A 25019-nucleotide genomic window follows, 5' to 3' on the forward strand; every position below is an offset into this window, starting at 1 on the left:
TTTGTGATGCATATTATTGCCTAACTTCTCTTGCCAATGCTGTGGCTGCGGCTGTTCAACCCATGAAAGCTCATCAGACCATGACAATCTGACAGTACATTCAATATGGCTGTCATGGTCTTTGTGATGCATAGAATTGCTATGGTAATTATATTTTTATAGTTCAGTTTACCCAGAGATGCATCTTATGGGACTAGTATTACCATAGAATGTGGGTTTTGTAATAATTACCCCAGCATGTCCGTTTTTTCAGTGCACGATTCGGACGGGATTAGTTTTACCAAACTACCCCTGTGTGTGTCTGTGGCAACCGCTTCCTCATCTGACGGTACATCTGTTTGAGGAAACAGACACGTGGAATTGATGAAACTGGTTCTGAAGAGACATCAATCTTTCTGTCTGTTGTTGAATTTCCTTGTCGCATTGACTCTTGGATCTTGTTTTCTGTCCTTATCTCACACACACGTGTTTGTTTCTCAGTGCTGTACAGATATAGGAAAACATGTTGTTTTGAACACCTTTCTCATCCAGATAAAACATGCTGCTTGATTCATGTGTGAGCACTTCCTGCTTTGTGACAGTGTTGTGATATGAACATCCTCTGGTGAGGGAGGGAGGCAAACGAGGCGTTAAGCCCTCTCTCCTCTCTTCTCTTCTAATCTAGTCCTCTAGAGTCATATTTTCAGACTCTGTCTCACGTCACGATTTTGGCTTGTTGCCTAGATAAGCTGCCATATGTGAGAAAGACAGTCGTAGATAAGCGGCCAGATGTGAGTGAGAGAAGAAAAGGAAGGAGGAAGAAAGAGAAGAGAGGAGAGGGGAGGGGTGGGGGGAGGACGTATACTTGAGAATCGTTTTTTTAGAAGAGCGCTGTTCATTAGCAGTAAACACGAGAAAGAGAGAAACTCAAACCGGGGGAGGGGAAAGGAACAATGGATCAGCAATCTACAGAGCTAGCTGTCAGCCTCCACAGCCACACACATGCAAATTATATTTTGCCTAATCCTTAACCTAACCTTAAATCTAAAATAGCATCTTTCCTTTTGGGGACCGGCGAAATGTCCTCACATTTTCTTTGTTTTTACTATCCTTGTGAGGACTTTTGGTACCCAAAAGGATAGTAAGTTAGACCACACACACACAACACACATTGCTGAGAGATTAGTGTTTTTCTAGGTCGGTTCAGTTTCGGTTTGATTATTAAAAAATAATCACGTAAATGCATGATAAAATAACATATGGAAGTGTTTTAAAATGGTCGTACCATGTATCATTTAGATATTTGGACTTTTAGGCCTCTTTTAGGTATGTAAAAACATATATATAATGAGACTTTACTTCTATAGCCGATAGAAACACATTGAATAAGACATTCTGAAAATGGCAAGAAATACAGTCAAAAGAAAAATAATAAGGAATAAGGTTTTGAAGTGTCTGTCCTATATCTAGGAGTTATAAGAAAGTTCTGGAAATATATATATATATATATATATATATATATATATATATATATATATATATATATATATATATACAGTGTCTTGCGAAAGTATTCGGCCCCCTTGAACTTTGCGACCTTTTGCCATATTTCAGGCTTCAAACAAACACTTTTTTGTGAAGAATCAACAACAAGTGGAACACGATCATGAAGTGGAACGACATTTATTGGATATTTCAAACTTTTTTAACAAATCAAAAACTGAAAAATTGGGCGTGCAAAATTATTCAGCCCCCTTAAGTTAATACTTTGTAGCGCCACCTTTTGCTGCGATTACAGCTGTAAGTCGCTTGGGGTATGTCTCTATCAGTTTTGCACATCGAGAGACTAAAAATGTTTCCCATTCCTCCTTGCAAAACAGCTCGAGCTCAGTGAGGTTGGATGGAGAGCATTTGTGAACAGCAGTTTTCAGTTCTTTCCACAGATTCTCGATTGGATTCAGGTCTGGACTTTGACTTGGCCATTCTAACACCTGGATATGTTTATTTGTTAACCATTCCATTGTAGATTTTGCTTTATGTTTTGGATCATTGTCTTGTTGGAAGACAAATCTCTGTCCCAGTCTCAGGTCTTTTGCAGACTCCATCAGGTTTTCTTCCAGAATGGTCCTGTATTTGGCTCCATCCATCTTCCCATCAATTTTAACCATCTTCTCCGTCCCTGCTGAAGAAAAGCAGACCCAAACCATGATAGTGCCAGCACCATGTTTGACAGTGGGGATGGTGTGTTCAGGGTGATGAGCTGTGTTGCTTTTACGCCAAACATAACGTTTTGCATTGTTGCCAAAAAGTTCAATTTTGGTTTCATCTGACCAGAGCACCTTCTTCCACATGTTTGGTGTGTCTCCCAGGTGGCTTGTGGCAAACTTTAAACAACACTTTTTATGGATATCTTTAAGAAATTGCTTTCTTCTTGCCACTCTTCCATAAAGGCCAGATTTGTGCAACATACGACTGATTGTTGTCCTATGGACAGAGTCTCCCACCTCAGCTGTAGATCTCTGCAGTTCATCCAGAGTGATCATGGGCCTTTTGGCTGCATCTCTGATCAGTCTTCTCCTTGTATGAGCTGAAAGTTTAGCTGTTTTGCAAGGAGGAATGGGGAAAAAATTCAGTCTCTCGATGTGCAAAACTGATAGAGACATACCCCAAGCAACTTACAGCTGTAATCGCAGCAAAAGGTGGCGCTACAAAGTATTAACTTAAGGGGGCTGAATAATTTTGCATGCCCAATTTTTCAGTTTTTGATTTGTTAAAAAAGTTTGAAATATCCAATAAATGTCGTTCCACTTCATGATTGTGTCCCACTTGTTGTTGATTCTTCACGAAATAATACAGTTTTATATCTTTATGTTTGAAGCCTGAAATGTGGCAAAAGGTCGCAAAGTTCAAGGGGGCCGAATACTTTTGCAATACTTTTTTTTTACACATATTTAACCCCTTGTTTTTTTTGCACAAAATCTCCCTTACTTCTATTTTTTGTATAGGTTACCTTCAGATGAGCGTTCATGAGAGTCTCCCCTTTCACCATATTAGTTTGTAGCTCAAACGGTTCAGACGCTACAGACAAATTGGCACATCAGCTTTACCAACTTCGGATGAGTCCTGTGACACTTGTTGGGCTCGTAGAGCAGAAAGGATAATACTGTAGTTTGTAGTAATAGCCGAACCATTCAGACACTACAGATGTTTTCATGAAAAGACCAATTTTCGGGGTGTCTTATGGTCTGACATACACCACTATAGCTCGGCCACCTTCCACCGCAGATGCGGAAGGCTGACATAGGCGGATGCAGTGGATTGGCTGATATCTCTAGCTTAAACTGACAGATTTTGATGGGGATTTTCGTATTAGGTCTCTTAGATTGGCGCACTGGTGCACATTTTAATAACTGAACCCCCACCGAAATGTTGGTTAATCGCTCAGCAAAAAAACACACACACACACACACACACACACACACACACACACACACACACACACACACACACACACACACACACACACACACACACACACACACACACACACACACACACACACACACACACACACACACACACACACACACACACACACACACACACACACACAGTCTGGATTTCATTATAAGTAAATACATTTGGCAGTGGGTCCGTGTGTGTGAGCGGGAGAGAGCAAGAGGGAGTGCTGAAAAGCTTTCAGAACTTCAGCGCACACACACCACTGTGCAAAATCAGTTGTAGAAAAAAAGGGAAGGAGACAGACAGACGGAGGTTGTTGTTTGGAAAAACTGCATATTTTTTATTTCATTCTGCTCCTCCCCTCTTCTCTCTCAGCAACTCTCTCTCCCACGCTACCGAGAAGAGAGCAGAGGCTTCAGCTCTCTGGAACTCTCCACTACTCCTAAGGTATTGACTGTGTATGTGTGTGTGCCGTGTCTGTTTGTTTGTGTGTGTGTGTGTCTGCTTGCCAGCTGCTGTGCTGCCTTTCAGCTCTTTCTGAGTGTTTTGTCTCTGCTTGCAGCTGAGGTGGGCGTGTGTAGGAGTTCACTGACCATCTCGCCTACTCTCTATCTTCCCCCATCATTCTTTCTCTCTCTTTTATTCTCTATCTATCTTGTTCTCTCTCTCTCTGGAATTGCAGGGAGGTCATGGATGGACTGCGATTACCTCCACTCATTGAGGATGCGCTGGAATCTACAGGTCTGTGCCCTCCAGCGCGCACGCGCAAATTGTTTGTTGACTGTGTGTATGTAATCTGAGGGGGCCCAAAGTACATGAGGATGGCTGGGGGGTGGTCCTATGAGGATGGCTAGCTCATCCGTGTGTGGAAGTTGGAGAATTTAGCATTTTAGCTTTTTTGAAACAACTGAAACTGATTTTTTACTGCAACTGAGAGCCATAATCATTATGCTTAATTCTAAGTTTTTTTTTAAAGGTTTATTTTTCTGAATATCTAACCATACCTCTTGAGCTGACTGTCCTGACTGGTGGTTATTGTTTAAAAGAAACACAATGTGTCCGACCGGCTCGATTTGGTCTTATGTAGCAAAATTTCAAATTGTGTTTTGTGCAAGTAGAGACTCAGAGCTAGAAAATGGTATATTATACCCTACAAATGAGGAACAATGGGAAAGTAATTCTGATTTGAAAGTTGATCATCTTGTAACCCCATTTTTTGAGAAAGTGGCCCTTAAATGTTTTGGTACACCTACTGGAGAGCTCTTCTTTGTCTACACCCATTCACCATTGTTCATATCCTCTTAAGCCTTAGCCCCACCCATCTCTTTAAGGATTCACATGTGGGCCATGTGCTGAACAGAGTGAGTGTGTACAACCGAAGGTTTCAAGACTATAGACAGTTGTCCCAGTGACACCATGAACATTCTATTGTCATCCGACAATATAAGTATAAACACAAAAAACGACAAGCTGCAGCCTGGTGGTCCAAAATAGCATAACTGGTGTATTTTAACACCACTAAACCCATCAGTTTAAAAATGAATTTAATATACTGTATGTCAATCTAGAAAACCAGGCAACTAAAAGCAACTTTCTAAATGTTTTGGTTTGTTTCTAGCTTGTTATCTCGTTAGTTAACTTTAAGTTAGCTGCGAGCCAGTTCAAATAATAACCATATCATATAGCTGACAACGTCTTAAATTGAGCTCATTTGAATGAATTATTACAGAAAAATAAACTCACAAAATATCATTGTTTACAAATTAATAGCGAGTTTAATTACATGAAATAGTTTACAGTTGTGAGTGTGAAGAAATAAAAGAATGGTATTCTAATGAACTTGGACACTGTCTCGTTGGCCTAACGTTAAATCCTAATTTGACTTTGGTGCAGGTCATGTTGTTCTTCACATTAATGTCTCTGGTAAATGCATGCTATATGAAATACAACCAAAGTTTATTTGTTACATGGACAGGATACAGAAGGTGTAAATGGTACTTTGAAATGGTTACTTGTATAGGGGAGTCTTTTGTCATGAGTAAAGTAAATACAAACAAAAAACACAACTTTCACTCGAAATGACGAGGATAAACTGGAGACTCGATCTTGAACAGCAGGTGAACAGCAGGTTGCCTCGGGAAGGCACTTGAACCAGACAGACTCAGACACCTGCTCACCACGCAGCATCTGAGGAAAACACGACACAACAGGGCGATACACAAACACAGCACGGTGAATTCTAGACAAGGAACCGACAGGACAGGAACGGAACACAAAGGAAGAAATAGGGACTCTAATCAGGGGAAAGGATCGGGAACAGGTGTGGGAAGACTAAATGATTGATTAGGGGAATAGGAACAGCTGGGAGCAGGAACGGAACGATAGAGAGAAGAGAGAGCGAGAGAGTGAGAGAGGGAGGGGGAGAGAGAGGGATAGAAAAGGGAAAGAACCTAATAAGACCAGCAGAGGGAAACGAATAGAATGGGAAGCACAGGGACAAGACAAGATAATAAATGACAAAACATGACAGTACCCCCCCACTCACCGTGCGCCTCCTGGCGCACTCGAGAGGAATCCTGGCGGCAACGGAGGAAATCATCAATGAGTGAACGGTCCAGCACGTCCCGAGACGGAACCCAACTCCTCTCCTCAGGACCGTAACCCTCCCAATCCACTAAGTATTGGTGACCCCGTCCCCGAGAACGCATGTCCATGATCTTATGTACCTTGTAAATAGGTGCGCTCTCGACAAGGACGGGAGGGGGGGAGGGAAGACGAACGGGGGTGCGAAGAAAGGGCTTAACACAGGAGACATGGAAGACAGGATGGACGCGACGAAGATGTCGCGGAAGAAGCAGTCGCACAGCGACAGGATTGACGACCTGGGAGACACGGAACGGACCAATGAACCGCGGAGTCAACTTACGAGAAGCTGTCGTAAGAGGAAGGTTGCAGGTGGAAAGCCACACTCTCTGGCCGCAACAATACCTTGGACTCTTAATCCTGCGTTTATTGGCGGCTCTCACAGTCTGTGCCCTGTAACGGCAAAGTGCAGACCTCACCCTCCTCCAGGTGCGCTCACAACGTTGGACAAACGCTTGAGCGGAGGGAACGCTGGACTCGGCAAGCTGGGATGAGAACAGAGGAGGCTGGTAACCCAGACTACTCTGAAACGGAGATAACCCGGTAGCAGACGAAGGAAGCGAATTGTGAGCGTATTCTGCCCAGGGGAGCTGTTCTGCCCAAGACGCAGGGTTTCTGAAAGAAAGGCTGCGTAGTATGCGACCAATCGTCTGATTGGCCCTCTCTGCTTGACCGTTAGACTGGGGATGAAACCCGGAAGAGAGACTGACGGACGCACCAATCAAACGACAGAACTCCCTCCAAAACTGTGACGTGAATTGCGGGCCTCTGTCTGAAACGGCGTCTAACGGGAGGCCATGAATTCTGAATACATTCTCGATAATGATTTGTGCCGTCTCCTTAGCGGAAGGAAGTTTAGCGAGGGGAATGAAATGTGCCGCCTTAGAGAACCTATCGACAACCGTAAGAATCACAGTCTTCCCCGCAGACAAAGGCAGACCGGTAATGAAGTCTAGGGCAATGTGAGACCATGGTCGAGAAGGAATGGGGAGCGGTCTGAGACGACCGGCAGGAGGAGAGTTACCCGACTTAGTCTGCGCGCAGTCCGAACAAGCAGCCACGAAACGGCGCGTGTCACGCTCCTGAGTCGGCCACCAAAAGCGCTGGCGAATAGACGCAAGAGTGCCTCGAACACCGGGATGACCAGCTAACTTGGCAGAGTGAGCCCACTGAAGAACAGCCAGACGAGTGGAAACAGGAACGAAAAGGAGGTTACTAGGACAAGCGCGCGGCGACGCAGTGTGCGTGAGTGCTTGCTTAACCTGTCTTTCAATTCCCCAGACTGTTAACCCGACAACACGCCCATAAGGAAGAATCCCTCGGGATCAGTAGAAGCCACAGAAGAACTAAACAGACGGGATAAGGCATCAGGCTTGGTGTTCTTGCTACCCGGACGGTAAGAAATCACAAACTCGAAACGAGCGAAAAACAACGCCCAACGAGCTTGACGGGCATTAAGTCGTTTGGCAGAACGGATGTACTCAAGGTTCTTATGGTCTGTCCAAACGACAAAAGGAACGGTCGCCCCCTCCAACCACTGTCGCCATTCGCCTAGGGCTAAGCGGATGGCGAGCAGTTCACGGTTACCCACATCATAGTTGCGCTCAGATGGCGACAGGCGATGAGAAAAATAAGCGCAAGGATGAACCTTATCGTCAGACTGGAAGCGCTGGGATAGAATGGCTCCCACGCCTACCTCTGAAGCGTCAACCTCGACAATGAATTGTCTAGTGACGTCAGGAGTAACGAGGATAGGAGCGGACGTAAAACGTTCTTTTAGAAGATCAAAAGCTCCCTGGGCGGAACCGGACCACTTAAAACACGTCTTGACAGAAGTAAGAGCTGTGAGAGGGGCAGCAACTTGACCGAAATTACGAATGAAACGCCGATAGAAATTAGCGAAACCTAAAAAGCGCTGCAACTCGACACGTAACCTTGGAACGGGCCAATCACTGACAGCTTGGACCTTAGCGGAATCCATCTGAATGCCTTCAGCGGAAATAACGGAACCGAGAAAAGTAACGGAGGAGACATGAAAAGAGCACTTCTCAGACTTTACGTAGAGACAATTCTCTAAAGGCGCTGTAGAACACGTCGAACGTGCTGAACATGAATCTCGAGTGACGGAGAAAAAATCAGGATATCGTCAAGATAGACAAAAACAAAGATGTTCAGCATGTCTCTCAGAACATCATTAACTAATGCCTGAAAAACAGCTGGGCGCATTGGCGAGACCAAACGGCAGAACCCGGTACTCAAAATGCCCTAACGGAGTGTTAAACGCCGTTTTCCACTCCCCCCTCTCTGATGCGCACGAGATGGTAAGCGTTACGTAGGTCCAACTTAGTAAAGCACCTGGCTCCCTGCAGAATCTCGAAGGCTGATGACATAAGGGGAAGCGGATAACGATTCTTAACCGTTATGTCATTCAGCCCTCGATAATCCACGCAGGGCGCAGAGTATCCGTTCTTCTTAACAAAAAAGAACCCCGCCCCGGCCGGAGAGGAAGAAGGCACTATGGTACCGGCGGCCAAGAGACACAGACAAATAATCCTCGAGAGCCTTACGTTCGGGAGCCGACAGAGAGTATAGTCTACCCCGAGGAGGAGTGGTCCCCGGAAGGAGATCAATACTACAATCATACGACCGGTGAGGAGGAAGGGAGTTGGCTCGGGACCGACTGAAGACCGTGCGCAGATCATGATATTCCTCCGGCACTCCTGTCAAATCGCCAGGTTCCTCCTGAGAAGTAGGGACAGAAGAAACGGGAGGGATGGCAGACATTAAACACTTCACATGACAAGAAACGTTCCAGGATAGGATAGAATTACTAGACCAATTAATAGAAGGATTATGACATACTAGCCAGGGATGACCCAAAACAACAGGTGTAAACGGTGAACGAAAAATCAAAAAAGAAATAGTCTCACTGTGGTTACCAGATACTGTGAGGGTTAAAGGTAGTGTCTCAAATCTGATACTGGGAAGATGACTACCATCTAAGGCGAACATGGGCGTAGGCTTCTCTAACTCTCTGAAAGGAATGTCATGTTTCCGAACCCATGCTTCGTCCATGAAACAACCCTCAGCCCCAGAGTCTATCAAGGCACTACATGTAGCACCCGAACCGGTCCAGCGTAGATGGACCGACAAAGTAGTACAGGATCTTGATGGAGAGACTTGAGTAGTTGCGCTCACCTGTAGCCCTCCGCTTACAGATGAGCTCTGGCTTTTACTGGACATGAATTAACAAAATGTCCAGCAACTCCGCAATAGAGGCACAGGCGGTTGGTGATCCTCCGTTCCCTCTCCTTAGTCGAGATGCGAATCCCTCCCAGCTGCATGGGCTCAGACTCTGAGCCAGAGGAGGGAGATGGTTTGCGATGCGGAGCAGGGAAACACCGTTGATGCGAGCTCTCTTCCACGAGCCCGGTGACGAAGATCTACCCGTCGTTCTATGCGGATGGCGAGAGCAATCAAAGAGTCCACATCTGAAGGAACCTCCCGGGAGAGAATCTCATCCTTAACCACTGCGTGGAGTCCCTCCAGAAAACGAGCGAGCAGCGCCGGCTCGTTCCACTCACTAGAGGCAGCAAGAGTGCGAAACTCAATAGAATAATCCGTTATGGACCGTTCACCTTGGCATAAGGAAGCCAGGGCCCTAGAAGCCTCCCTACCAAAAACTGAACGGTCAAAACCCGAATCATCTCCTCTTTAAAGTTCTGGAACTTGTTAGAGCAATCAGCCCTTGCCTCCCAGATAGCTGTGCCCCATTCTCGAGCCCGGCCAGTAAGGAGTGAAATGACGTAAGCAACCCGAGCTCTCTCTCTAGAGTATGTGTTGGGTTGGAGAGAGAACACAATCTCACACTGCGTGAGAAAGGAGCGGCACTCAGTGGGCTGCCCGGAGTAGCAAGGTGGGTTATTAACCCTAGGTTCTGGAGGCTCGGCAGGCCAGGAAGTAACAGGTGGCACGAGACGTAGACTCTGGAACTGTCCAGAGAGGTCGGAAACCTGAGCGGCCAGGTTCTCCACGGCATGGCGAGCAGCAGACAATTCCTGCTCGTGTCTGCCGAGCATGGCTCCTTGGATCACGACGGCAGTGTAACGAGCGTCTGAAGTCGCTGGGTCCATTCCTTGGTCGGTTCCTTCTGTCATGCCGGTGAAAGAGGACCCAAAAGCTACTTGGCGAAAACAGAGTCTTTAATCCAGTAAAGTAAATACAAACAAAAAACACAACTTTCACTCGAAATGACGAGGACAAACTGGAGACTCGATCTTGAACAGCAGGTGAACAGCAGGTTGCCTCGGGAAGGCACTTGAACCAGACAGACTCAGACACCTGCTCACCACGCAGCATCTGAGGAAAACACGACACGACAGGGCGATACACAAACACAGCACGGTGAATTCTAGACAAGGAACCGACAGGACAGGAACGGAACACAAAGGAAGAAATAGGGACTCTAATCAGGGGAAAGGATCGGGAACAGGTGTGGGAAGACTAAATGATTGATTAGGGGAATAGGAACAGCTGGGAGCAGGAACGGAACGATAGAGAGAAGAGAGAGCGAGAGAGTGAGAGAGGGAGGGGGAGAGAGAGGGATAGAAAAGGGAAAGAACCTAATAAGACCAGCAGAGGGAAACGAATAGAATGGGAAGCACAGGGACAAGACAAGATAATAAATGACAAAACATGACACTTTTGATTAGACAAAAAAAGTTTTGCATGATTTCCTCAATTTCCCTTTCAGTTTTTAATACCATTATGTTCGCTAGCTAAACAATGAACCATAATCCCAACTCATAAAGTTACTACTGTCACGCCCTGCCTGACCTTAGAGAGCCGTTTTATTTCTCTATTTGGTGAGGTCAGGGTGTGATGTGGGGTGGGAATTCTATGTTTTGTATTTCTTTGTGTCTGGCCGAGTGTGGTTCCCAATCAGAGGCAGCTGTCTATCGTTGTCTCTGATTGGGAATCATACTTAGGTAGCCTTTTTCCCCACCTATGTTGTGGGATCTTGTTTTTGTACAGCTCTTGTAGCCTACGGAATGGTACGTTCGTTTTGGTTTCACTTTGTTATTTTGTTGCTGGTTCTCATTTAATAAATATGATGACCACAAATGACTCTGCGCCTTGGTCTCCTTCAAACAACGGACGTTACAACTACACTGTATGAATCTGACGGTAGCTAACCAACTAGGTTCAATGTTAGCTAGATAGCTAGGCTATAACTAGCAATTCAAATGCCTCTGAGATATGAATAATATTACTACACAGATCATACACGTAATGTTAGCTAGCAAGTAATGAAAACAACTTTTTGACAAAATTAACATGTATAATATCTGAAAATGGAGCTAGCTAGACTCTCCTAACCATATACATGGATGAACGGTTCTCCCTCTCTGTCGTGGATGCCATGGTTACCCTTAGTTTGAAGATGCAATCCGGAGACAGGTGTTTTAAACAACAGCCTTCTGTGTTCTCCTTTTGACTCACTCCGCATATTTGCAATCAAATGCCAGAATTTTCTCCATCTCCTTATCATACTCTGCTTCCACCGGGCATTTCACTGATTTCAAAACTCAGTCCTCCAGAAAGTGGAGAGCAACACTTTTGCAGTTCTTCATGATATCTTTCAAAAGAAAGAATTGCCTACACATACTGAGCCTCTCATGTTACAGAAAGAAGCATGCTACATGACAGACCAATCCGATCTCATCTCTCGGCATGTCCAGCCCATCTATTATCTCAGCCAATGATGGCTTGCAGGAAGGTACCTGTCTGTTTCCATGGTTAAACCAACTAGGCTTGTTATCTAACAAATGTATTCCTATTTAAAGATGGCATACACGTTTGTTATTAAGGCACATAAAAGTTCACATGGTTCAGAAGGCATTTCCCCAAAAAGCATATTTTGCTAAAGAAAACAAATGTTTACGTTCAAATGTTATGTTTATGTTTAAAATGGCAGCAAAGAGAATGGCTGACGTTTTACATGCCCATAATCACTTGTGCTATTTTGTTAGTTTTTTGGGGGATTGATTGTAACTTATTTCTTTACTTATTTTGTACATAATGTTGCTGCTACCGTCTCTTATGACCGAAAATAACTTTTGGAAATCAGAACTGGGATTAGTCACCACGGACTGGAAGAATCTTTTTCCTTTAACGAGTCCAACGAGAAAGATATACTGCTCTCCTGGGAACAGGCCCAGATCCACTTAATTTGCGTGAAGAAAAGACGAAGGAAAAGAGGACGGAGATCAGGCTGCCTTTTGAGAATCCGTAGGCGAGCGAGATCTCCCATTGCCATCAATTCTACTTGCTAACATGCAATCATCGGAAAATAAAATGGATGACTTCCGATTATGATTATCCTACCAACGGGACATTAAGAATGTCATGTTTTGTCATTTATTATCATGTCTTGTCCCTGTGCTCCCCATTCTATTCGTTTCCCTCTGCTGGTCTTATTAGGTTCTTTCCCTCTTTCTATCCCTCTCTCTCCCCCTCCCTCTCTCACTCTCTCGCTCTCTCTTCTCTCTATCGTTCCGTTCCTGCTCCCAGCTGTTCCTATTCCCCTAATCATCATTTAGCCTTCCCACACCTGTTCCCGATCCTTTTCCCTGATTAGAGTCCCTATTTCTCTCCTTGTTATTCGTTTCTGCCCTGTCGGTTCCTTGTCTAGAATTCACCGTGCTGTGTTTGTGTATCGCCCTGTCGTGTCGTGTTTTCCTCAGATGCTGCGTGGTGAGCAGGTGTCTGAGTCTGTTTGGTTCAAGTGCCTTCCCGAGGCAACCTGCTGTTCACCTGCTGTTCAAGATCGAGTCTCCAGTTTGTCCTCGTCATTTCGAGTGAAAGTTGTGTTTTTTGATTGTATTTACTTTACTGGATTAAAGACTCTGTTTTCGCCAAGTCGCTTTTGGGTCCTCTTTCACCTGCATGACAGAAGGAACCGACCAAGGAATGGACCCAGCGACTTCAGACGCTCGTTACACTGCTGTCGAGATCCAAGGAGCCATGCTCGGCAGACACGAGCAGGAATTGTCTGCTGCTCGCCATGCCGTGGAGAACCTGGCCGCTCAGGTTTCCGACCTCTCTGGACAGTTCCAGAGTCTTTGTCTCGTGCCACCTGTTACTTCCTGGCCTGCCGAGCCTCCAGAACCTAGGGTTAATAACCCACCTTGCTACTCCGGGCAGCCCACTGAGTGCCGCTCCTTTCTCACGCAGTGTGAGATTGTGTTCTCTCTCCAACCCAACACATACTCTAGAGAGAGAGCTTGGGTTGCTTACGTCATTTCACTCCTTACTGGCCGGGCTCGAGAATGGGGCACAGCTATCTGGGAGGCAAGGGCTGATTGCTCTAACAAGTACCAGAACTTTAAAGAGGAGATGATTCGGGTTTTTGACCGTTCAGTTTTTGGTAGGGAGGCTTCTAGGGCCCTGGCTTCCCTATGCCAAGGTGAACGGTCCATAACGGATTATTCTATTGAGTTTCGCACTCTTGCTGCCTCTAGTGAGTGGAACGAGCCGGCGCTGCTCGCTCGTTTTCTGGAGGGACTCCACGCAGTGGTTAAGGATGAGATTCTCTCCCGGGAGGTCCCTTCAGATGTGGACTCTTTGATTGCTCTCGCCATCCGCATAGAACGACGGGTAGATCTTCGTCACCGGGCTCGTGGAAGAGAGCCCGCATCAACGGTGTTTCCCTGCTCCGCATCGCAACCATCTCCCTCCTCTGGCTCAGAGACTGAGCCCATGCAGCTGGGAGGGATTCGCATCTCGACTAAGGAGAGGGAACGGAGGATCACCAACCGCCTGTGCCTCTATTGCGGAGTTGCTGGACATTTTGTTAATTCATGTCCAGTAAAAGCCAGAGCTCATCTGTAAGCGGAGGGCTACAGGTGAGCGCAACTACTCAAGTCTCTCCATCAAAATCCTGTACTACTTTGTCGGTCCATCTACGCTGGACCGGTTCGGGTGCTACATGTAGTGCCTTGATAGACTCTGGGGCTGAGGGTTGTTTCATGGACGAAGCATGGGTTCGGAAACATGACATTCCTTTCAGAGAGTTAGAGAAGCCTACGCCCATGTTCGCCTTAGATGGTAGTCATCTTCCCAGTATCAGATTTGAGACACTACCTTTAACCCTCACAGTATCTGGTAACCACAGTGAGACTATTTCTTTTTTGATTTTTCGTTCACCGTTTACACCTGTTGTTTTGGGTCATCCCTGGCTAGTATGTCATAATCCTTCTATTAATTGGTCTAGTAATTCTATCCTATCCTGGAACGTTTCTTGTCATGTGAAGTGTTTAATGTCTGCCATCCCTCCCGTTTCTTCTGTCCCTACTTCTCAGGAGGAACCTGGCGATTTGACAGGAGTGCCGGAGGAATATCATGATCTGCGCACGGTCTTCAGTCGGTCCCGAGCCAACTCCCTTCCTCCTCACCGGTCGTATGATTGTAGTATTGATCTCCTTCCGGGGACCACTCCTCCTCGGGGTAGACTATACTCTCTGTCGGCTCCCGAACGTAAGGCTCTCGAGGATTATTTGTCTGTGTCTCTTGACGCCGGTACCATAGTGCCTTCTTCCTCTCCGGCCGGGGCGGGGTTCTTTTTGTTAAGAAGAAGGACGGTACTCTGCGCCCCTGCGTGGATTATCGAGGGCTGAATGACATAACGGTTAAGAATCGTTATCCGCTTCCCCTTATGTCATCAGCCTTCGAGATTCTGCAGGGAGCCAGGTGCTTTACTAAGTTGGACCTTCGTAACGCTTACCATCTCGTGCGCATCAGAGAGGGGGGACGAGTGGAAAACGGCGTTTAACACTCCGTTAGGGCATTTTGAGTACCGGGTTCTGCCGTTTGGTCTCGCCAATGCGCCAGCTGTTTTTCAGGCATTAGTTAATGATGTTCTGAGAGACATGCTGAACATCTTTGTTTTTGTCTATCTTGACGATATCCTGATTTTTTCTCCGTCACTCGAGATTCATGTTCAGCACGTTCGACGTGTTCTACAGCGCCTTTTAGAGAATTGTCTCTACGTAAAGGCTGAGAAGTGCTCTTTCCATGTCTCCTCCGTTACTTTTCTCGGTTCCGTTATTTCCGCTGAAGGCATTCAGATGGATTCCGCTAAGGTCCAAGCTGTCAGTGATTGGCCCGTTCCAAGGTCACGTGTCGAGTTGCAGCGCTTTTTAGGTTTCGCTAATTTCTATCGGCGTTTCATTCGTAATTTCGGTCAAGTTGCTGCCCCTCTCACAGCTCTTACTTCTGTCAAGACGTGTTTTAAGTGGTCCGGTTCCGCCCAGGGAGCTTTTGATCTTCTAAAAGAACGTTTTACGTCCGCTCCTATCCTCGTTACTCCTGACGTCACTAGACAATTCATTGTCGAGGTTGACGCTTCAGAGGTAGGCGTGGGAGCCATTCTATCCCAGCGCTTCCAGTCTGACGATAAGGTTCATCCTTGCGCTTATTTTTCTCATCGCCTGTCGCCATCTGAGCGCAACTATGATGTGGGTAACCGTGAACTGCTCGCCATCCGCTTAGCCCTAGGCGAATGGTGACAGTGGTTGGAGGGGGCGACCGTTCCTTTTGTCGTTTGGACAGACCATAAGAACCTTGAGTACATCCGTTCTGCCAAACGACTTAATGCCCGTCAAGCTCGTTGGGCGTTGTTTTTCGCTCGTTTCGAGTTTGTGATTTCTTACCGTCCGGGTAGCAAGAACACCAAGCCTGATGCCTTATCCCGTCTGTTTAGTTCTTCTGTGGCTTCTACTGATCCCGAGGGGATTCTTCCTTATGGGCGTGTTGTCGGGTTAACAGTCTGGGGAATTGAAAGACAGGTTAAGCAAGCACTCACGCACACTGCGTCGCCGCGCGCTTGTCCTAGTAACCTCCTTTTCGTTCCTGTTTCCACTCGTCTGGCTGTTCTTCAGTGGGCTCACTCTGCCAAGTTAGCTGGTCATCCCGGTGTTCGAGGCACTCTTGCGTCTATTCGCCAGCGCTTTTGGTGGCCGACTCAGGAGCGTGACACGCGCCGTTTCGTGGCTGCTTGTTCGGACTGCGCGCAGACTAAGTCGGGTAACTCTCCTCCTGCCGGTCGTCTCAGACCGCTCCCCATTCCTTCTCGACCATGGTCTCACATCGCCCTAGACTTCATTACCGGTCTGCCTTTGTCTGCGGGGAAGACTGTGATTCTTACGGTTGTCGATAGGTTCTCTAAGGCGGCACATTTCATTCCCTCGCTAAACTTCCTTCCGCTAAGGAGACGGCACAAATCATTATCGAGAATGTATTCAGAATTCATGGCCTCCCGTTAGACGCCGTTTCAGACAGAGGCCCGCAATTCACGTCACAGTTTTGGAGGGAGTTCTGTCGTTTGATTGGTGCGTCCGTCAGTCTCTCTTCCGGGTTTCATCCCCAGTCTAACGGTCAAGCAGAGAGGGCCAATCAGACGATTGGTCGCATACTACGCAGCCTTTCTTTCAGAAACCCTGCGTCTTGGGCAGAACAGCTCCCCTGGGCAGAATACGCTCACTGGTCGCTTCCTTCGTCTGCTACCGGGTTATCTCCGTTTCAGAGTAGTCTGGGTTACCAGCCTCCTCTGTTCTCATCCCAGCTTGCCGAGTCCAGCGTTCCCTCCGCTCAAGCGTTTGTCCAACGTTGTGAGCGCACCTGGAGGAGGGTGAGGTCTGCACTTTGCCGTTACAGGGCACAGACTGTGAGAGCCGCCAATAAACGCAGGATTAAGAGTCCAAGGTATTGTTGCGGCCAGAGAGTGTGGCTTTCCACTCGCAACCTTCCTCTTACGACAGCTTCTCGTAAGTTGACTCCGCGGTTCATTGGTCCGTTCCGTGTCTCCCAGGTCGTCAATCCTGTCGCTGTGCGACTGCTTCTTCCGCGACATCTTCGTCGCGTCCATCCTGTCTTCCATGTCTCCTGTGTTAAGCCCTTTCTTCGCACCCCGTTCGTCTTCCCTCCCCCTCCCGTCCTTGTCGAGAGCGCACCTATTTACAAGGTACATAAGATCATGGACATGCGTTCTCGGGGACGGGGTCACCAATACTTAGTGGATTGGGAGGGTTACGGTCCTGAGGAGAGGAGTTGGGTTCCGTCTCGGGACGTGCTGGACCGTTCACTCATTGATGATTTCCTCCGTTGCCACCAGGATTCCTCCTCGAGTGCGCCAGGAGGCGCTCGGTGAGTGGGGGTACTGTCATGTTTTGTCATTTATTATCATGTCTTGTCCCTGTGCTCCCCATTCTATTCGTTTCCCTCTGCTGGTCTTATTAGGTTCTTTCCCTCTTTCTATCCCTCTCTCTCCCCTCCCTCTCTCACTCTCTCGCTCTCTCTTCTCTCTATCGTTCCGTTCCTGCTCCCAGCTGTTCCTATTCTAATCATCATTTAGCCTTCCCACACCTGTTCCCGATCCTTTTCCCTGATTAGAGTCCCTATTTCTCTCCTTGTTATTCGTTTCTGCCCTGTCGGTTCCTTGTCTAGAATTCACCGTGCTGTGTTTGTGTATCGCCCTGTCGTGTCGTGTTTTCCTCAGATGCTGCGTGGTGAGCAGGTGTCTGAGTCTGTTTGGTTCAAGTGCCTTCCCGAGGCAACCTGCTGTTCACCTGCTGTTCAAGATCGAGTCTCCAGTTTGTCCTCGTCATTTCGAGTGAAAGTTGTGTTTTTTGATTGTATTTACTTTACTGGATTAAAGACTCTGTTTTCGCCAAGTCGCTTTTGGGTCCTCTTTCACCTGCATGACAAAGAACTGGTTGATCCTATGTTTCACAGTCGTGGCTGAACGATGACACGGACAATATAGAGCTGGAGGGATTTTCAATGCACCGGTAGAACAGAGAAGCCACGTCTCGTAAGAAGAGGAGTGAAGGTGTGTGTCTTTTTGTCAATAACAGCTGGTGTGCGATGTATAATATTAAAGAAGACTCGAGGTATTGCTCTCCTGAGTACCTTATGATAAGCTGTAGACCACACTATCTACCAAGAGAGATCTCATCTATATTATTCGTAGCCATCGATTTACCACCACAGACCAATGCTGGCACTAACAGCGCACTCAACCAACTCTATAGGGCCATAAGCAAATAAGAAAATGCTCAGATGAGGCTCTCCTAGTGGCCGGTACTTTAATGCAGGCAAACTTAAATCAGTTTTACCAAATTTGTACCAGCATGTCACATGTGCAACCAGAGGAAGAAAACTCTAGACCACCTTTACGCCACACACAGATATGCATACAAAGCTCTCCATCGCCCTCCATTTGGCAATTCTGACCATAATTCTATCCTCCTGATTCCTGCTTACAAGCAAAAACTAAAGCAGGAAGTACCAGTGACTCGCTCAATTCGGAAGTGGTCAGATGGCACGGATGCTACGCTACAGGACTGTTTTGCTAGCACAGACTGGAAAATGTTCCGGGATTCATCTAATGGCATTGAGGAGTATACCACCTCAGTCATCGGCATCATCAATAAGTGCATCGATGACGTCATCCCCACAGTGACCGTACGTACATATCCCAACCAGAAGCCATGGATTACAGGCAACATAGCTAAAGGCTAGAGCTGCCGCACCTATAAGGAATCGCCCTATGCCCTCAGATGAACCATCAAACAAGCAAAGCGTCAATACAGGATTAAGATTGAATCATACTACACCGGATCTGATGCTCGTCAGATGTGGCAGGGCTTGAAAACTATTCCGGATTACAAAAGGAAACCCAGACGCGAGCTGCCCAGTGACGCCAGCCTACTAGATGAGCTAACTGCCTTTTATGCTCGGTTCGAGGCAAGCAACACTGAAGCACTGAGCACCAGCTGATAATGCTCTCGGAGCCGATGTGAGCAAGACCTTCAAACAGGTCAACATTCACAAAGCTGCGAGGCCAGATGGGTTACCAGGACATGTACTCAAAGCATGCACGGACCAACTGGAAAGTGTCGCCACTACATGTTTCAAGCAGACCACCATAGTCCCTGTACCCAAGGAAGCGAAGGTAACCTGCCTAAATGAATACCGTCCCATGTAATGTAATGTAGCACTCTGTCAGTAGCCATGAAGTGCTTTGAAAGGCTGGTCATGGCTCACATCAACAGCATCCTCCCGGATACCCTAGACCCACTCCAATTCGCATACTGCCCCAACAGATCCACAGATGACGCAATCTCAATTGCACTGCACACTGCCCTTTCCCACCTGGACAAAAGGAACACCTATGTGAGAATTCTGTTAATTGACTACAGCTCAGCGTTCAACACCATAGTGCCCACGAAGCTCATCACTAAGCTAAGGACCTTGGGACTAAACACATCCCTCTGCAACTGGATCCTGGACTTCCTGACGGGCCGCACGCAGGTGGTAAGGTGGTAAAGGTAGGCAACAACATGTCTGCCACGCTGATCCTCAACACTGGGGCCCATCAGGGGTGTGTACTTAGTCCCCTCCTGTACTCCCTGTTCACCCATGACTGCGTGGCTAAACACGAGTCAAACACCCTCATTAAGTTTGCTGACGACACAACCTGATCACCGACAACGATGAGACAGCCTATAGGGAGGAGGTCAGAGAACTGGTGCCAGGACAACAACCTCTCCCTCTATGTGAGCAAGACAAAGGAGATGATCGTGGACTACAGAAAAACAGGCCCGCCTTTCAACATAAACGGGGCTGTAATGGAGTGGGTCAAGAGTTTCAAGTTCCTTGGCGTCCACATCACCAATGATCTATCATGGTCCAAACACATCAAGACAGTCGTGACGGGGGCACGACAAAACCTTTTCCCTTCAGGAGACTGAAAAGATTTGGCATGGGTCCCCAGATCCTCAAAAAGTTCTACAGCCGCACCATCGAGAGCATCCTGACCGGTTGCCATGAAGAGGCGACTCCGGGATGCTGGCCTTCTAGGCAGAGTTTCTCTGTCCAGTGTCTGTATTCTTTTGCCCATCTTAATCTTTTCTTTTTATTGGCCAGTTTGAGATATGGCTTTTTCTTTGCAACTCTAGAAGGCCAGCATCCTGAAGTCGCCAACTGTTGACGTTGAGACTGGTGTTTTGTGGGTACTATTTAATGAAGCTGTCAGTTTAGGACTTGTGAGGCGTCTGTTTCTCAAACTAGACACTCTAATGTACTTATCCTCTTGCTCAGTTGTGCACAGGGGCCTCCCACTCCTCTCTCTATTCTGGTTAGAGCCAGTTTGCGCTGTTCTGTGAAGGGAGTAGTACACAGTAGTATGAGATCTTCAGTTTCTTGGCAATTTCTCACATGGAATAACCTTCATTTCAGAACAAGAATAAACTGACAAGAACAAGAATAAACTGACAAGTTTCAGAATAAAGTTATTTGTTTCTGGCCATTTTGAGTCTGTAATCGAACCCACAAGTTCTGATGCTCCAGATACTCAACTAGTCTAAAGAAGGCCAGTTGTATTGCTTCTTTTTATTTATTTTACTAGGCAAGTCAGTTAAGAACAAATTCTTATAACAGTGTGTTAACTGCCTTGTTCAGGAGCAGAACGACAGATTTTTACCTTGTCAGCTCAGGGATTCGATCTTGCAACCTTTCGGTTTCTAGTCCAGCGCTCTAACCACTATGCTACCTGCTGCCCCTTTAATTAAGACAACAGTTTTCAGCTGTACTAACGTAATTGCAAAAGGCTTTTCTTTTGATCAATTAGCATTTTTAAATGATAAACTTGGATTAGCTAACACAACGTGCCATTGGAACACAGGAGTAATGGTTGGTGATAATGGGCCTCTGTACGCCTATGTAGATATTCCATTTTAAAAATCTGCCGTTTCCAGCTACAATAGTCATTTACAACATTATCAATGTCTACACTGTATTTCTGATCAATTTGATGTTATTTTAATGGACCAAACCAAGGACATTTCTAAGTGACCACAAACTTTTGAACAGAATGTATATAATAGGCAGTGTCAGAGGAAAGCCCATAACATTCTGAGAGACTCCAGACACCCAAGTTCTAGACTGTTTTCTCTGCTACCGCATGGCAAGCGGTCCTGGAGCAACAAGTATAGGACTAAAAGGCTCCTTAACAGCTTCTACCCCCAAGCCATAAGTCTGTTGAACAATTAATCAAATGGCCACCAGACTATTTCATTGACCCCCCCCACCATATGTTTTGCTGCTACTCGCTATTTATTATCTATGCATAGTCACTTCACCCCTACCTACATGTACCATTTACCTCTAGCCTTTACCCCTCGCATACTGACTCAGTACCGGTACCCCCTGTATATAGCCTCGTTATTGTTATGTTATTGTGTTACTTTTTATATATTTTTTATTTGGTAAATATTTTCTTAACTCTTCTTGAACTGCACTGTTGGATAAGGGCTTGTAAGTAAGCATTTCACGGTAAGGTCTATACTCGTTGTATTTGGCAAATGTGACAAATAAAGTTTGATTTGATTTTTGATTTGAAATGCCTCTCCTGTGAAGTGGTGACGTGGTGACATACGCCTAGTTTCCTGAAACGAGTCACAAATATGCTTCTCTGCATCTATGCTAAAATCTGGGTAAAATATTGAAAGGGATGTGACTCTTACTCAGCACATTTAATTATTGCTTGCTTTTCTCAAGTCTAGCATGCCAGCTAAAATAGTTAGACAAGCTAGCTACTCTAACTTGATTGATAGCCTGAAATGGCTTCTTGGTAGCTAGTTATGAGGTTGTGAGATTGAACTAGCTAAAGCCAACTAAGAGCATGAGGCCTCTGTGTTTATTTGTACATATTTGCATGTGTTTTTGCGTATCTTTGTGTATGTGTGTATTTCTGTGATGGTTCTATAACATCTTTCAACAGCACTAGGTCAAAGAGCAGATACACTCAACTGATATGACAATATCTTTGTACGTATAGGTCTGTGTGGTCAGTGAGGAAGATCACAGAATGTTCCTGAACAGGAGAGAGGGATGAGCTGTTAAACTGAGGAGGTGGAGAGGGGACACGTGGTCAGGTGGTTGGAGAAGAGAGTAGAGGAAAGGGAGGTGGGGAGAGAGACTGATGTGCTAGCTAGTTTGTTCTCTTCATATCAGATAAGAGGAGAGCTGCAATCCATCTCTCAGTTGTCAGGCTTCAGCACTTCGGATAGGAGAGACTGGAAAAATTAGACAGAGCAGATGTTACTGTGTGCTATCTATGGGATTACAGAAGATTTAATGGTGCAACCACAGCCACAGCATCAGGTATGAATGGACTGTTTTAATGATGGGGTGAAGTGGAAATGACATGGTCAGGGGTGTATAGAGGCAGTCAGTCAAAGTGAATGGTCAATTATTAAGGATGCTTGTGATTTCATGTTATGTGATGTTACAGAGTCAGGTTTGATGGATGGAGAATTGTACAGTGGGAATAGCATTTTACAAAATGCTGTATTGTCAGTCTTTAGAAGTGAATAGTCAATAGAAATGATTGTATGTGATTTGATATGATCTGATATTTCTTTAAATAATCATGTTTAGTGATGTAAGATTTACCAGTTCCTTCTGTAGCTCAGTTGGTAGAGCATGGCGCTTGTAACGCCAGGGTAGTGGGTTCGATCCCCGGGACCACCCATACGTAGAATGTATGCACACATGACTGAAAGTCGCTTTGGATAAAAGCGTCTGCTAAATGGCATATATTATTATTATTTTATTATTATCAGCTTTTGCTTGAATGATCTGTAACCAGTTCTATTTTTTTAATACATTTTTATGAAGGTGCCATGTCTGACTGCTGATATTCTGTTTAAACTCAGCTCAGTTCAACCTAAAGCTTCATGCATACTACTTTTAAGGTGCACAAAGCACTAATTGTAATTTACTCTGGATAAGAGCGTCTGCTAAATGGCTGAATATAAATGCGTTAGATAATGTACAATGGCCTTCTGTCACTGTCACATAAAAATAAATATAACAACACAATGATATTGTTATAGTATCCATTATGAGAGGAATGCTAAGAACGCTTTTGGTGTTATCCATGTAGGAAAGAGCTGCAAGGATTCAAAGCGTGTAGGCCATTGAATGGGCAGTCTCAGTGGAGGTCTGTGTGTCCACATTAGAGGACACACACACACTCGTTACACAATGGATCAGAGGTGACACAGGTCACGTTCATTTGGAGCTTTTCTGCCCATATCTTGTCGTTGTTGTCTGCTGGATACTGAACGGCTCCTTTGGACCAACGCTGACTTTGCCAGATTGAAGATTCCCGTTCTTCCATGTCTTGCTGTTATCTCTTGACTGAACTGGGAGCCTTCAGAGTAGAATGTGGGTTAAGTTGTACTTGTATCCTCCTCCTCACACCACCCTTGGGTTTTGCCCTCGACTTTGGATGCAGACTCAGAATCCAGAACAGGGTTTGCTGGAGATGCACTGTTGTTAAGGCCCTTTGCTCCACTAGCTACATGGAATAAGTCAAGTTTACTTGACGAGAGTGTAAAAGCATCTTCACCTTTTATTAGTAATACTAAGGGGAACTCGGTAGTCTTTTGTTACCCCAAACAGAGGACTCAAAATGTATCCGTGTCAGCCAGAGGAGGAAGATGGATCCTGACTCAGGTCAGGTCTGGTGTGGCTCTTCCTGTTATCTCAGCTCTCCCAGGGACGTCTCTCCTGTCATCAGCTTTAGGCCTGACACATCTCAGGCATGCATTTAACTAGCTCGGTCAAACCAGACTGATCACTGCACCATGGTTTCACTTGAGGCCTGCTTTTAGAACCTTGCTGTTGAAAGCTCCCTTATAGTGTCGTTTTAGGTTTACTGTTGAAGTGCCTCTTACCCTTGATTGACAACTGATGCTGAAAAAGAACTGAGAACTGAAGTGGAGGCTGATAACACTATCATGTCAATGTATGGATATACTTTAGGACTGGGAATTCACCCTGAGTTGTGTTGCTTCATCTTTTTGTTTATCTTTTTTTTTGGCTGTGGGCTTACTCTACATACAGCACAGAGAGTACCATCTCATAACAAACCTGGACACACATCCCTCAAGAGTGCACAGCCTGCACACGCACACACATGCTGCATGCATACACACACACAACGCACATACAGCAGTCGTGAGTGAATCGTGTACCCCACCATCCTCACCCACCACCTCTTACTCCCACACGAACTTGCCCACCCAGACAGTTTTCCCATGATTACAAGTCAGTATTCAACGTCCATAAATGTCTGGCGAGTCGGGAGATGACATGGAAACCTGGCCACTAGGGGCAACGGTGAGCTCTGTTAACTTCTGTTTCCAAGGGTTGCAAGTTTGAATCCAGTGATAGGAAGTTGTTTTTGATATTTTTGTTTTAAGCCTATCCCAAACCTTAACCATTCGGGGTTAATGCCTAACCTTAAGGATTTGACTTTAATGCCTAAACTTAACCTTAAACACTTTGATATTTGACATTTCAAACAACTTTGAAATTGGATGTTTGAGAAACATAGATGAAGGTCTTATTCTGACATGAGACTATGAGAGCTGGTAGTGCCCACCATGCCTCTCTCGCTCTTTCTGTCTCTCTCCCACTCCTCCCTCTCTCTGCCCCCTCTCTCTTTCAGCAGCAGTCCTACGCTCTCTTTGTCTCCCATACACAGTGGTACCTGACTCCAGTGTTCATACTTCCCACACAATGCTCCTAACCACTCTTCTCCTCCTCCTCTCTTCTGCTCCTTCACTGTCTTCCAATTGGTGGCGTAATACCTACACGAGTCACGATGCTAGTCTTTTCCAGTGCTCCTTTCCTCCTCCTCTCCTCTCCTCCCCATCCAGTGCTAGTGCTGTATGCCCCCTCAGCTGAGAACTTCCCCAGGCAGCCCTCTCCGTCTCACAGGCCTGTACCCCTGGGTTTTGATTTCCCTCTCTCTCCTTCTCTGCTTTCAGGGTAGTGTGCTGCAGGTCCTTGAAATATTG

The 25019-nt window shown here is 46.0% G+C and overlaps 1 protein-coding gene across 3 annotated transcripts in view; it reads left to right on the forward strand.

Moving 5' to 3' along the window:
* The first annotated feature begins 3667 nt into the window (after positions 1-3667).
* The window catches only part of LOC124004829 (coiled-coil domain-containing protein 136-like), a 65095-nt gene continuing 43743 nt past the window's right edge, over positions 3668-25019 (forward strand). The window contains exons 1-2 of one of the 3 annotated variants that reach the window (XR_006833542.1): positions 3668-3888; positions 4124-4182. Coding sequence is in view for 1 of the 3 variants with exons in the window: in XM_046313650.1 (XP_046169606.1) it covers positions 4131-4182 (52 nt within the window). In the remaining 2 variants the exon portion in view is untranslated. Of the gene's footprint in view, positions 3889-4123; positions 4183-22068; positions 22312-25019 lie in introns of those variants that run through there. The other 2 variants (XM_046313650.1, XM_046313660.1) reach the window with 2 other exon arrangements.

Source organism: Oncorhynchus gorbuscha, linkage group LG02, assembly GCF_021184085.1.
Source record: "Oncorhynchus gorbuscha isolate QuinsamMale2020 ecotype Even-year linkage group LG02, OgorEven_v1.0, whole genome shotgun sequence".
In the NCBI taxonomy this organism is placed as follows: Eukaryota; Metazoa; Chordata; class Actinopteri; order Salmoniformes; family Salmonidae; genus Oncorhynchus; species Oncorhynchus gorbuscha.